At 41.8% G+C, this 11,827-nt stretch overlaps 1 protein-coding gene across 1 annotated transcript; it reads left to right on the forward strand.

Moving 5' to 3' along the window:
• The first annotated feature begins 757 nt into the window (after positions 1–757).
• On the forward strand, positions 758–10,658 carry tnfsf12 (TNF superfamily member 12). The gene is made up of 6 exons (XM_056369790.1): positions 758–1,683; positions 3,164–3,245; positions 5,048–5,104; positions 5,255–5,278; positions 5,392–5,519; positions 8,288–10,658. The coding sequence occupies exons 1-6, from the start codon at positions 1,510–1,512 to the stop codon at positions 8,561–8,563; spliced, it is 741 nt and encodes a 246-aa protein (XP_056225765.1). The 5' UTR covers positions 758–1,509; the 3' UTR covers positions 8,564–10,658.
• The last annotated feature ends 1,169 nt before the right edge of the window (positions 10,659–11,827 follow it).

An 11,827-nucleotide genomic window follows, 5' to 3' on the forward strand; every position in this document is an offset into this window, starting at 1 on the left:
ATGTTTTCAGGCTGTTTCACTGATCAACAGTAGATGGTGTTAACACGCCAATAAAACGCAGCAGCGAGCCAAGAAAGGCAACACAGAAGAAGAGTGCTAGCCAACCGAACATGGATCCACAAGTCACCATTAATTACCTCCACTGAAATAAGATGGAAGAGAAAGATGAGTCGTTCTAGTTATAACTTTTCTTTTTAAAACTCAATTTAATTTTTAACTCTTGCTTGATTTGTGTCAGGTCTGGTTAATCGTTTTTCAGGGGTCCCCACAAAATGTGCACTAGGGTCCATGAAAAATTTCTGTCATGCCCTGCTTCTTTATTAAGTTGTAAATGTAGTAGTGGATTGATATTACTTAACCTTCAGAGATATTGCACCAGCTGTGAGACCCCACAAGCGATCACAGTTGAATCAAAGGGGACATTGTTAAAATTCTGCTCAATTCTTATGAAATATTATGAACTTTTACCTCCTGTAAAACTAGAGATACTGCTCTGCGTTAAGGGATCAAAAGCACAACACTTCTAAATGCCAAATCCAAAGCCTAAATACTCTTCCTGTTAGAAACTTGAGGTTTGACTGTGAACATTATTAAGTTTTGCTCCTTAAGCAAAACATTTTTGATTCATTTCTCAGGTTAATGTCCCCGTCTCACTGGAGAGGTTCTCCACTCCGGTCTGTGGCTCACCTGTTGACGGCACAGTGGATTGAAGCGCCACATTCCCAGCCGACACCTTTACCTATACACTACAGCCACCGTGTGGTTACAAACGGAACTGTTACACGCGTGAATGGCACATATTTTCAGGGCATGCGAGTTAATGAAAGTGATTTGAGAAGCAGAGGAAGCTCCGGTGCGCCTAGACTGTTTTCCTTGCGCCCACCTCGTTAGGGTTTTTTTTTTTTTTTTTTTTTTTTAATACTCTGGATGCCAGCCGGTGTCACAACATCAGAGCTCGCTGCGCGCGCACTGAAAGTTCACCTCCAAGTCTGTGTATATGTGTGTGTGTGTCTGTGTGCGTGTGTGTGTAAATTCACGCTCCTGTGTGTGCTCAGCAGCAGCCAGCAGTCTCTCTAATAGAGTGACCCCCCAGCACGCTGGTTAAAGGGAAGACAAGAGAGCTGAGTCAACGAATCACAAGGAGAAGGATGCAACAGTTGATGTGCGCAAGTTGCACAGTTTTCTTGTGTTTGGAGACGGCCTGCACACACGGAGGATGGTGGCTTTGATCCGCGTGGAGGAAGGATCGGATGTTTTGTCGCTTTAAAAACCCCTTTCATCTGTCAGATTAACCGAAAATTAACACAGAGAGACACCCCCCCCCCTCTCTCTCTCTGTCTGAAAGCAGCGGGTGTTTAGTTACGGGTTGTCCACTCGCGCGTCTTTCCTACCAAAATGGACATTTGGACAGAAATGCATTTGGAGGGATTTCATGCTCTGCTGGAATGGAGTTGAAGTGCGGATTTCGGATGGTCTGCGGCGGTGAGTAGCAGTGCAGTCTGCAGCAACATGCATCGGATTCTGCAGAGGAGGCGAGTGCGCAAGCTGCGGGTCGTCTGGGCTTCTCTGGCCCTGGTGGCTCTGTCTCTGGCCGCATGCAGCGCGCTGTTTACGGCGTGGACATGGCGGCAGACGCGGGACCTGTCTCAGTCCTTTAAGATCTTGCAGGACCGACTGGAGCAGGTTTGTGTCCTACATACTTAAAAAAAAAAAAACAACAATCAAGCCTGCAAAACACCCCCTCCCCTTCTCCCTCTTTGAATAGCATGCATATTTCTACCAACAATAATATTTACTCGCCACCAACTTTTAAAGACCATCAAGTGTTTGTTATGCAACTTCTTGTGTGGCTGCGGTTACGGGAATCTTCGCGGGGGGTAATGTGGAAAAATGCAAGTCCACATTTCACCCCCTTTCTCTCCCCCCCTTTACACGTACTCTATTCTATTGCACCGTTTCTCTACTTGGCACTTTTATTGCTTACCAATAACAGCGCAGTCAAATTGTGCGGAGTTGCTGCTTATTTTTTGCGCCCACCCCCCTCTTTCTCTTTCTCCCCCCACGCCATGTTTAATTACTCTGGTGCCAGTTGTGCTCCAGTTTTATCTCAATTTACTGGAAAGCCTCAACTATTTGGCATGTAAGCACTTCATACCCAACTGACTGCACTGAGGCTTGAGGCGTGAAACAGGCTGGATGATAGAGTGTGGCAAGTGTAAATCATCTGCAACAATGCATAGCCTCTTCTCATGCACAGGTCAGGAAGCAAGTACCCTTTCGGTGCCAAGTTAAATGTGCAGGAATGGGTCTGAAATCCTGCACAGTCTCGTGCAAAGTGCAGTTTTTCTTTTTCGAGTTCTTGCACTTGCAGCAAATGTTAAGACTGCGGCACGAGGTTGCATCACAAGGCAAATTATTTCTAAAAGCAGCCAAAAGGAGCTGATGGAAATTCTTCTGGTTTCAAGTTCAGACTATTTACAAAACCAGGTTGCACTGGATTTGAGATCAGGGGGACAGGTTGGCTGTGTATCATGCTGACAGACCTCCACACGCGCATATTTTCTTCCTCACACACACACACACACACACACACACACACACACACATACATACAAACACCCCCAAAACTGGACACGTGGAGTGTTGATGCTGGAGCCTTTCCCAAGGGGCCCCGTTCATGTCCATTTGACTGTTCGCCAACTCCTGACGAGAGCCAGTGAGTGAACGTCTGGAGAGTGAAGAGCAACTCGCTGCCTCCATTTCCACAGTAGCAGTAAATTTAAAACACACTCTTCCCCGAGCCACTTCTCCTCTTACTTCATATAGGGCTCCTTCGGTCATTCAGTGGGCCCCCAGCCAAGGATTTAAAACTTTGCTGGCTTGACAAAACAGATTTCTTTCTGAAAAAGGGGAGTAAAGACATGTGAGGAATGCAAAGCACTAAAAACATGCATTAGGTGTCGCAACCAGTCTCTTGAGGAAGTGGTAGACCTATTCTAAAGCTAGCATGGCAGCAGGGGCAGGATACTGGAAAAGATGAGCCTGTTTATGTGGCTGGCTGGCTGGAAGAGGCCGCGTGGGATCTGTGCCAGTAAAAAGTCATAATAAACTTATTGGACATTTGTTAATAGTGTGTTTTTTCTCTCTCTGTCTCTTTCAACAGGTCAATACACAGAGGAAGGCCATTGTTCAGCTCATTCTGGAGAAGAGAGAGCTGCTGGTGGGGCAGAGAGTGAAGAGAGATGGTATTGCAGTTTCTTGACTTCAACACCACCCATATACATCGCAGTCTTGTGCTTTTTAGCTGTCCAAATCACCACAGACACAATATGCTTACCAACTGCGCTCTGTTTGTTTTTTTGGGAAGAACATTTAACACAAATGCTGGCCAGTCTTGGCCCACATGCCACTATGGTCAGGTCTAGCGGGCCCGCAGGCACTACCCGCTGCTAAAAGTTGACACAGGAAAAAGTAGGCAGCTGGATGACTGTTCCAGAAATTACAGGTCTGACCAGAGTGGCCTCGGAGCCCAGAAAACCAGCTGGCGCGGGAGCGAGGCCTTGTTGCACGCTTTTGGGCAATGAAATTGATTTTTTTCTCTCCCCCCCTCTCCCCTGAGCGCACGACTGACACAGCTATGATTTGTTGTGAAAGCGGTGATATTTGATGACCTATCATTGCTGTATTTATAGCCTCTGCTTGCGTCACCGTCACGGGATGGCTTGATTGTTCACATTTTGTCCAAGAGTGAACCCTCAAGACTCTTTTGTGCTGGATTGCAGTTGAGGCACGAATATCCAAATTTGACAAAAGGATTCCTTTAGAGAACAGCATGTCTCGCCAAAATATCTATACTGATGTCCTGCAGGTATTGGCCTTTTACTTGGGTAACTGATATCTGATTTTATCCTCCAAAACGCATTAAATAGTGTTCAGAAATTCATGGCTATCAATAGAAAAAAAAAGAGCCCCAAACAGCTTTTTCCAGTTTGTGGAAAGTTGACCACCGCGGTGCAGCGTTTCTGCAGGACACTGCTGTTATGTTCTCTCCTGATGACTGACAGCTTAAGTCGGGAAAATCTGGCTAGCCTGAGGGCTTTACGCTTGCCCATAGCAAATCCTAAATCTACAGGGTCACCCACCTGTGAGTTATTTTAGCAGGGACTTAATATTCCTGTATGATGGCGGGGGCCCGGTCAAAACATAAAGTATGTGTTTCACAGTTCATACATACAGTATTCAAGTTGTATCTGTGCTTGAAATCACTCCCCATAGGCCAGATTGCAAAAGCTAAAATAAACCTTTAGCAAGTAACAAGAGCGGACGTTCTTCAGCTCCGGCCTTTTAGTGTTGTGTTTTATTTATTGTATTTATCCGAGCAGGGGCCAATAGCTGTTGCTTCACTCTGTTCTTAATCAACCCTTTTAGGTCACAGAGAAGCCAAGGACCTTTTTGACTCTCTTTTTCCGGCACTTCATTTCTCTTATTTAGCCTTCTAGTGCTTCAGCTTTTGTCTCTCAGGCTACATTTAATGCTTTCTCATTCACTTTACCCCTGTCCATCCCCCTGTCTTTTTCTGTCCCCCCCCTCCACACAAACACACACACACACACACACACACACACACACACACACACACACACACACACACACACACACACACACACACACAGCTCTCCACCCTCCCTCACTCACTCCATCTCTCTCCTCTTCTCTGTATTCGGTATTTTCTTCATGACTTAGACCAGCTGGCACTAAGATTAGTCCCGACAGAGGAAAAAAAAAAAAAAAAAAAAAAAATTAAAGAGGCACACGCTTCTGACTGAAAATAACAGTTTGAGGAAATATATTGAAGCACGTGAAAGGAAATCCTTTGCCCATCTGCTTACCGCGTTAAAAGGAGCCAGGTTGAACCTAAATGGCCGCAAATTAACACACCATGTTATTAGACAGATACAGACGGGAATGATTGTTTTATCAAAAAAACCACAGACATTATTTTCTTTGCCATTCAAACTCATATTCTGTCTTTCTCTGCCTTCCGAAGGGGGGGCGTTTCGAGGGAGGAATGGAAATGGAAAGAAAGCGGCGTCTCATTTTGAGAGTAAGTGGCTTGGCAGATCCCTTATAGCCGTCTCATGTAGCATCTGTTGAAGTGGTTTCAATCATATACCCCTATACGATTGCACTCATAAAATCTTAATTGACTTTCCCTTTTTCTTTCTCTTTCAATGTCTCTTTTACTTTCCACCAGTAACCAAAGTCTCCTCTCAGCAAGGTAAGACTCATAAAAATGAAGGATAGAGGATAATCTGTGAATCTCTCCTCGATGAGATTAATAACCTTGGATATATATGTGTGTGTGTGTGTGTGTCTGTGTGTGTGTGTCAGTGGGAGATGGTGGTGTGATAAAGGGCTGGGAAGAGAGGACATTGAATATGAGTAAAGCGGTGAGATATAACAAGGAGCAAGGCACCTTCACGGTGGAGAAAGCGGGCGTCTACTTCCTGTTCTGCCAGGTGAGGTTTTGCTGGGAGTTTAGTACAACTACACCATCATGATTTTTTTTTCATCTGCACATTCTACTTTCTGCCCTGATTTCCACTTAAAAGCTGAACAAATCAACATTTTTGTATTAATAATGACTTAAATGACCATGTCTAATGTGAAAGGAGTACATTGTAGTGACAAACCCACAGGGAAGAGTCAAATGACTGCAGGTCACAGCTTTACAGACCATTAATGGTCCCTCAGCTCATTGTTTTGGTTTTCTGCCATGCAACTTTCATGTTTTCGTTCACTCGCAAGGTTCTCATCAGTTTCATGTTCAGCTGTTTTTAGCGAAATAAATAATAAAGACACTGTACACTACCTACCCAGCAGCAAATGACCAACAAAGTAAGCAACTAAATAGTGAACATTATGGAGCTTTGAGCAGCATAAGAGCCTCATACAGCTGCTTAGGAGTTGGTGGAGACCAAAAACAAAGCTAAAAAGGGGAGTGAATATTAGACTTGCCTTCATCACAGGCACAAACAAGAATATAAATAAAAGCTAATATTACCTCATGTCTGCTGGGTGTTAAAAGGAGCAACTGTTGGTTACCAATGTGTCAAACTTCCCATCTTGTTCCACTGCCCCCCAGTGGCCAAAAATAATTAATGCAATTTTAAATTGTGTAAAACCATATATTAGGAAATTAATGTCATCACACAGTATCTATAACATTTAGTTAATCCTCTGTAGCAGTTGTTGTTTTGGCAGCTGACAGTCAAAATAGCTCAGTGTCCAGACTGCTATCCTATCCATTTTAATTTACAAAAAGAAGTTAATATATATCTAATTAATGCTAGATATCAAACAGTCTCAGCCAAAAGTTTCTTAAATACTTTCCTAATTAAAATCACAGTTTTGCGCATTTTACACTAGTTATTAAAAAAAAAAAAAAAAAAAAAAAAAAAAAAAGTTATGAAAAAAGTGTGGTTTTGGTATTGGTACTGAAACTCAGGTGTCAGATTAGGTTTTTAACCTCATACAGACCGCTAGCCCATGTATGGGCCCATTAGGAGGTTCTGACGGAGTTCTGATGGAGTCAAAGCTTAAAGGTTTGTCAATACAAACAGGCTGTATCTCCTTAGATCGGTTAGAGTCTCTAAAATTCAGATATTCAGTTCATTTTGCGCTGACGATAAGCACATAAATTATTGATATCTACCAGCATTGTATGTGTATTGGAAGTGATGACAGCTTACCTTTTGGACGTGTAGAACTCCAATTCTCCCTCCATTCCCTCATTGTTTATAATCCTTTAGTCCGTAACGGTCCACAGATCACGAAAATCAAAAGGGTTCCTCATAAAAGTATTCCAGGGTTGTGGATATCTTCATGAGAAGTCCAAAGGAGACTACCGATCATTTGTATCCGCTGCTCTTCCCTCACTCCTCCTCTCTCTGCCCCCGTGCGGTGCATCTGCGGCTGTGTTAGCGGCTCTGCTATTGTTTGCTAGCTTTCTGGCCACAAAATGGAGGCCTCCTGTAAAGATCACACATCCATGGTAAATATCCAATATCATTTCACTTGTGGGGGGGATGCAGCGAGTGTAAGACAAACTAAGAGCATAACACGTGTAAGACGAGCGTATGACGTAATGACGCGTTTTTTTCGGTCGGAAAAAGCCTGTTTAAAAAAAAAAAAAAATAAAGCCTGTTTTTTTTTTTTTTTTTTTTTTCACAGATTTTCTGAATGACTCTAGCTTGTAGATAGACGTCTCCACCGACCAATCAGAGCAAAGGAGGAGGGGGTGGGCACTTCTGAGCGAAGACCAATAAGATTTGAGAGGTGTAAAAACAGCTGAGAGCCTGCTGCCTGAGCTGTATGACACAGACAGAGATCAGCTCTGTTTTGAATGGTTCCATCAAAATGCTTCAGCATGTTTTCTATTATTTCATATTAAAGAGTTGAAGAACATTTCTCCCAGTTTTCCTTTTAAAGTGGTTTATGGCTGCCAGTGAAAAAAATGAACTATAAAGGCCTATTAAACTAAACTATTAGGTTTAGAAGCCTTGAAGCTTCACAGATGAGTTTTTTTTTTTTACAGGCAAGGACTGAAAAATACTGAAAAAATACCAAGTATGAGCTGATGTAGTTTAGGTCGGGTTGTAGTCGCATGCAAAACAAGTACATTTTCAGAAACTAGACTATGTTACCCTTCAAATGAGGTCTCATAAATGCATTTTAGACTTACAGTTCTTCATTTATAAGCTTATTACATTTACAAATGTAAATAGATGCAAATTAGGTGTAAAACAAGTGGGCTCTGACCTAAAGGGTTAAACAGGGTTAGAAAAATAGGGAAGAAAGATTCTGTTCTTAAATTTGTCTTCTGTACTTCCTGAGGTGAAGTGATGAAAAAACCTGACAGCTCTGTCATATTTGCAACTCGAGTGAATCAACTAGAGTCTTGTGACGAAGCAGCTTTATAAAAACATAGTGTAGTGGTGCGTGTCATGTTTATTGGGAGGGGTGAATATCAGGTTTCGGGCAATTTCATGTAGCCAGACCTCTGTCTTGTCAAGTTGACAGCGGCCTGGAGAAAATCTAGCCAAGAAGGAAAAAAGAAAAAGAAAAAATTCTGATATCAGGGCCTTGGAAATCCCATGATAGTCTGGTTAGTTTTATGTTTGGGCTGAAACAATTTCTACATCGTACAGTTGAAATCTCTTCATGACTTTTCTCTCTCTGTAACATGGAAATCGATTGTCTCTTTCTCCTCTCTTTGTCTCCTCAGGTGTTGTTCAATGAGCAGCAGACTCCGTATGTGAAGCTGGATGTGGTGACCAATGGCCAGAGGCCTCAGAAGCTGCAGTGCATAGAGGGCTACGCGACAACACCCTCTGCCGGACCGCACTCTTTCCACTTCGTGAAGTCCTGCCAGGTGTCCGGCCTTCTGCGACTGGACAGAGGCACGGAGCTGCAGGCCATCACAGGCTCGTCCTTCAGACTCCACACTGTGGGCAGTCCCTCCGCCTCGCCCCACGTCTTTAGCATCTTTAAAGTCAACTGAAGCTCAGCGCTCATCTAATCCTTGTCGGAGACTTTTTTTTTAAAAGGACATAAACTCATCTGACTACAACAGAACTTGTTTTTGTATGGATGAGACTTTTTTTTTTCTACATGCTAAAACAGTCATAAGCAGTTGAGAGCATCACATCCTGCTACAGCCTCTTTCCAAAGACGTTAATTTGAAAGAGAGACCTGTCATTTGCGGAAGTTGTTGTGGAAATTTTCTCCGGACAGTGGTGCTGTTTTGGAACGCACACATAGACTTTGGATTACAACCAAGACCCAAAGAGGACAAAAGGCCTCAGTGAATATCTGCCGGGAGAACAGATGTGATGGAAGCTGTTCTGTAGATAAAGGGCTTCATAAAAAAAAAAAAGAAAAATACTTGGACCTTCATCTTTAGCCTTCGTATCATGTCATAAATTGTGCTTACACTGTCTTTATAAGACTGACAGTAAAGCTGTGCATGCACCTTTCACTTTTATATCACCGGTTGCCTCAAGAAGCTGAGTGCACATCTGCGAGCGCCAGATCTCGACACTATAAAAGCCTACATGAGTTGTCATTGATATTTTATACAATACAGCGTCCGAGTGTGTGTGAAATCTAATGAATCAAACAATTCTTGTTTATACTGATTTTTATGCTCTTTACAATTCAGCGTGCTGTTTGAGTGTGAAATTGCTGAAAGCCCTTTTAGATACTTTGTATATACTTCACACTCATTTTACATATGTGCATATCAAGTTAGGAGCTGGCAAAGAAAGTGGAACATTTTGAATAACATGGATGTGAATTTGTGCTTTTTTCTAAGGTGAAATTTGATTGTAAGGTATTTTTATGTATAGTATACTTGGCTTTACTTTTGAAAAGTATGTGCAAGTTATAGAAACGTACAGCTCTTAATATAGCTTTGTCTTTCTTTTCTGACTTTATTTGTTTGATGACACCACAACATCACTTTCATGCCTATACGTAAATCATTTGATAATTGTTCGTTATCGTACCATTAATATAATTGAGAGGCAATTATGAAATAGTTTTGGGGAGGTCCTAACATATTCAAGGTTATTGGATTTTGTATTAAAAAAAGGAGCATTGTTAGGATTCTTTTTTTATTCTGCCTAATATCGTTCTTTAAAATCAAGGTGTAGCAAAACAAGAAGAAAGTAGTGTATTTATGGAAATTTACATACAATGGTAAAGTGAAATATTTCTGCATTGGATAACATTTGTGATCCCTTGACTTTAGCGCCAAAATCTGGTAAAATTTTTTACTTGTCCAATTCTGTAGTTTATGTTGCATCAGTCTCAGCTGCACTTTGTGTTCGGTGCTAGCGAAGGTTAGAACGCTAAAATGCTAAGCTAAGGTAGACATCGTAACCGTTATACATGATAAACATCACCATGTTAGCATTGTCACTGTGAGCATGTTCATAAGCTCACATTTAGCATTTAGCATCACTGTGCAGTACAGCCTCGGAGAGCTGCTAGCTTGGCTGTAGACTTTAAACTTGTTCAGTTATTGAATGTCACACAGCTAGCAGACCAATTACGTAAAACATTATTGCCTTTATCACAGTGCTACTTTACACATAAAGCATGTATCCTCACGGAGCTCAAATCTCAGTTGCTAATAACCAAATGTTGGCATGCTTAGCCTAAATTTTAAACTAAGGTGTTAACCCTGTAATTGTGAGCATATAGTAGCATGCTAACATGAGCATTTAGCACAGCTCAGAGAGCAGTTAGCATTTTATGTCTTTTTGGAAATTAAACTCCTTCCATTCTTTCAGATGGTGCTGCTGCTGCTTTCTGTAATATTTCCTGCTACAATACAAACAGCGTGTATTTCTAGCAGTGGGTTTCAGCACTCCCACTCTTGTTTATAAGTAGTTTTTGTGGACGGACCGCATTGGTTTCTCCTCAGCACTTTACTGCAGCGAACATAGTCTTTTTTAATTGGAGCCAAACATTCATGTTTTCAAATGGAAAAAGTGTAGACATTAGACACATATCCTGTCTGATTTCCTCATCGTTTTCCTCTTCCCTTATGTGTCTCACTCATCTCCCCCCGCCTCCCCACCACCCCTACATCTCAATGCCCCTCATATTTCCCTGTCAGCACCGATCAGACCGTACACCCACACACACACAAACCGAATCCCCTGAGTGTCCTCTGCACACACGCACACACACACACATACCCACACCAGCAGCCATCCAAATTTTCACTTCCTGAATCTGAACCTGAACCACATAGCTCAAAGTCTTTGAGGAAAAACATGCTTCGTCCCTCCCCCGTCACCCCACACACTTCCCTGCCCCGATTCCTTTTTTTCTAAATGTCAAAGTTTATTACCACCTCGGAAAATCTTGTGAAGTCTTGTGAAGAAGTTTTCTGTAGAATGATGATGTATGCAATGCCTGGACATTAATTTTTTTTTTATTATTTCTTCTCAACTCACACATCATAAATGTTGAATAAACTTTTTTTTGTTGTTTTTGAAAAGTTTTACTTTCAATTTTGTTTTATAAAAAAGCCAAGAAAAACAGCGTGTGTGTCTCCAAAAATAAAGGTGAGCAGAAAATGTAAAGTAGTACGTTGTCAAAACGTGATGAAATGTCTCTTTGGGTACAGTAAATTAAAGCTGCACTATTCATTATTTTCAGATTAACAATAAGTCATTGGAAAGAAGGGTGAATATTGGATTTACATTCATCAGGTGGAAACAAACATGAATTCAGATGAATGCTAATGTTTCTTTGTGTCTGCTCGATGTATAAATGGCAACTATTCACTAATGTGTTAACCACAACAACTTTATAAGGTGATAATGTGTCAGTGTTATGTTTACAGCTTGTTGCATGGCCCACAGGTGGCCAAAGAATCTACTTATATTACTTCAGGAAAACTTTTAAAGTGGCTGTAATCTATATTTTTTGTAATAACAATGTCTCAAATGAAAATGTCAAAACAAGATGAGAGGGGTCGTGCGTAGTGATGAACCTACAGAGAATTATCACCCAAATCTGCAGCTCCCCTCGGCTTTACAGAGCTTTACAGTGGGTTCACTGTCACTGCTTTTATAGCGTTGTAGCTGGCTGCAGCAGGCACCTGTTTTCAGTGGAAAAAAAACCTGTGATAAACCCACTGTATGCTACCTGCATAGAACTGAATGGCACAAAGACTAGCCAGTAAACATAGTGGGTGAATTAGCTGCCAAAGAGCCTGATATTTCTTGCAGGAATTTGGACCAAAAAA

The sequence above is a fragment of the Seriola aureovittata genome, chromosome 23 (genome assembly GCF_021018895.1).
Source record: "Seriola aureovittata isolate HTS-2021-v1 ecotype China chromosome 23, ASM2101889v1, whole genome shotgun sequence".
In the NCBI taxonomy this organism is placed as follows: domain Eukaryota; kingdom Metazoa; phylum Chordata; class Actinopteri; order Carangiformes; family Carangidae; genus Seriola; species Seriola aureovittata.

Excerpts from the sequence above, each read along its gene's own strand:
- tnfsf12 (XM_056369790.1), top strand. The coding sequence starts at position 1,510 with ATGCATCGGATTCTGCAGAGGAGGCGAGTGCGCAAGCTGCGGGTCGTC. Across the intron at positions 5,279-5,391 it reads CAAAGTCTCCTCTCAGCAAG|TGGGAGATGGTGGTGTGATA; the intron begins GTAAGACTCATA and ends TGTGTGTGTCAG. Across the intron at positions 5,520-8,287 it reads TCTACTTCCTGTTCTGCCAG|GTGTTGTTCAATGAGCAGCA; the intron begins GTGAGGTTTTGC and ends TTGTCTCCTCAG.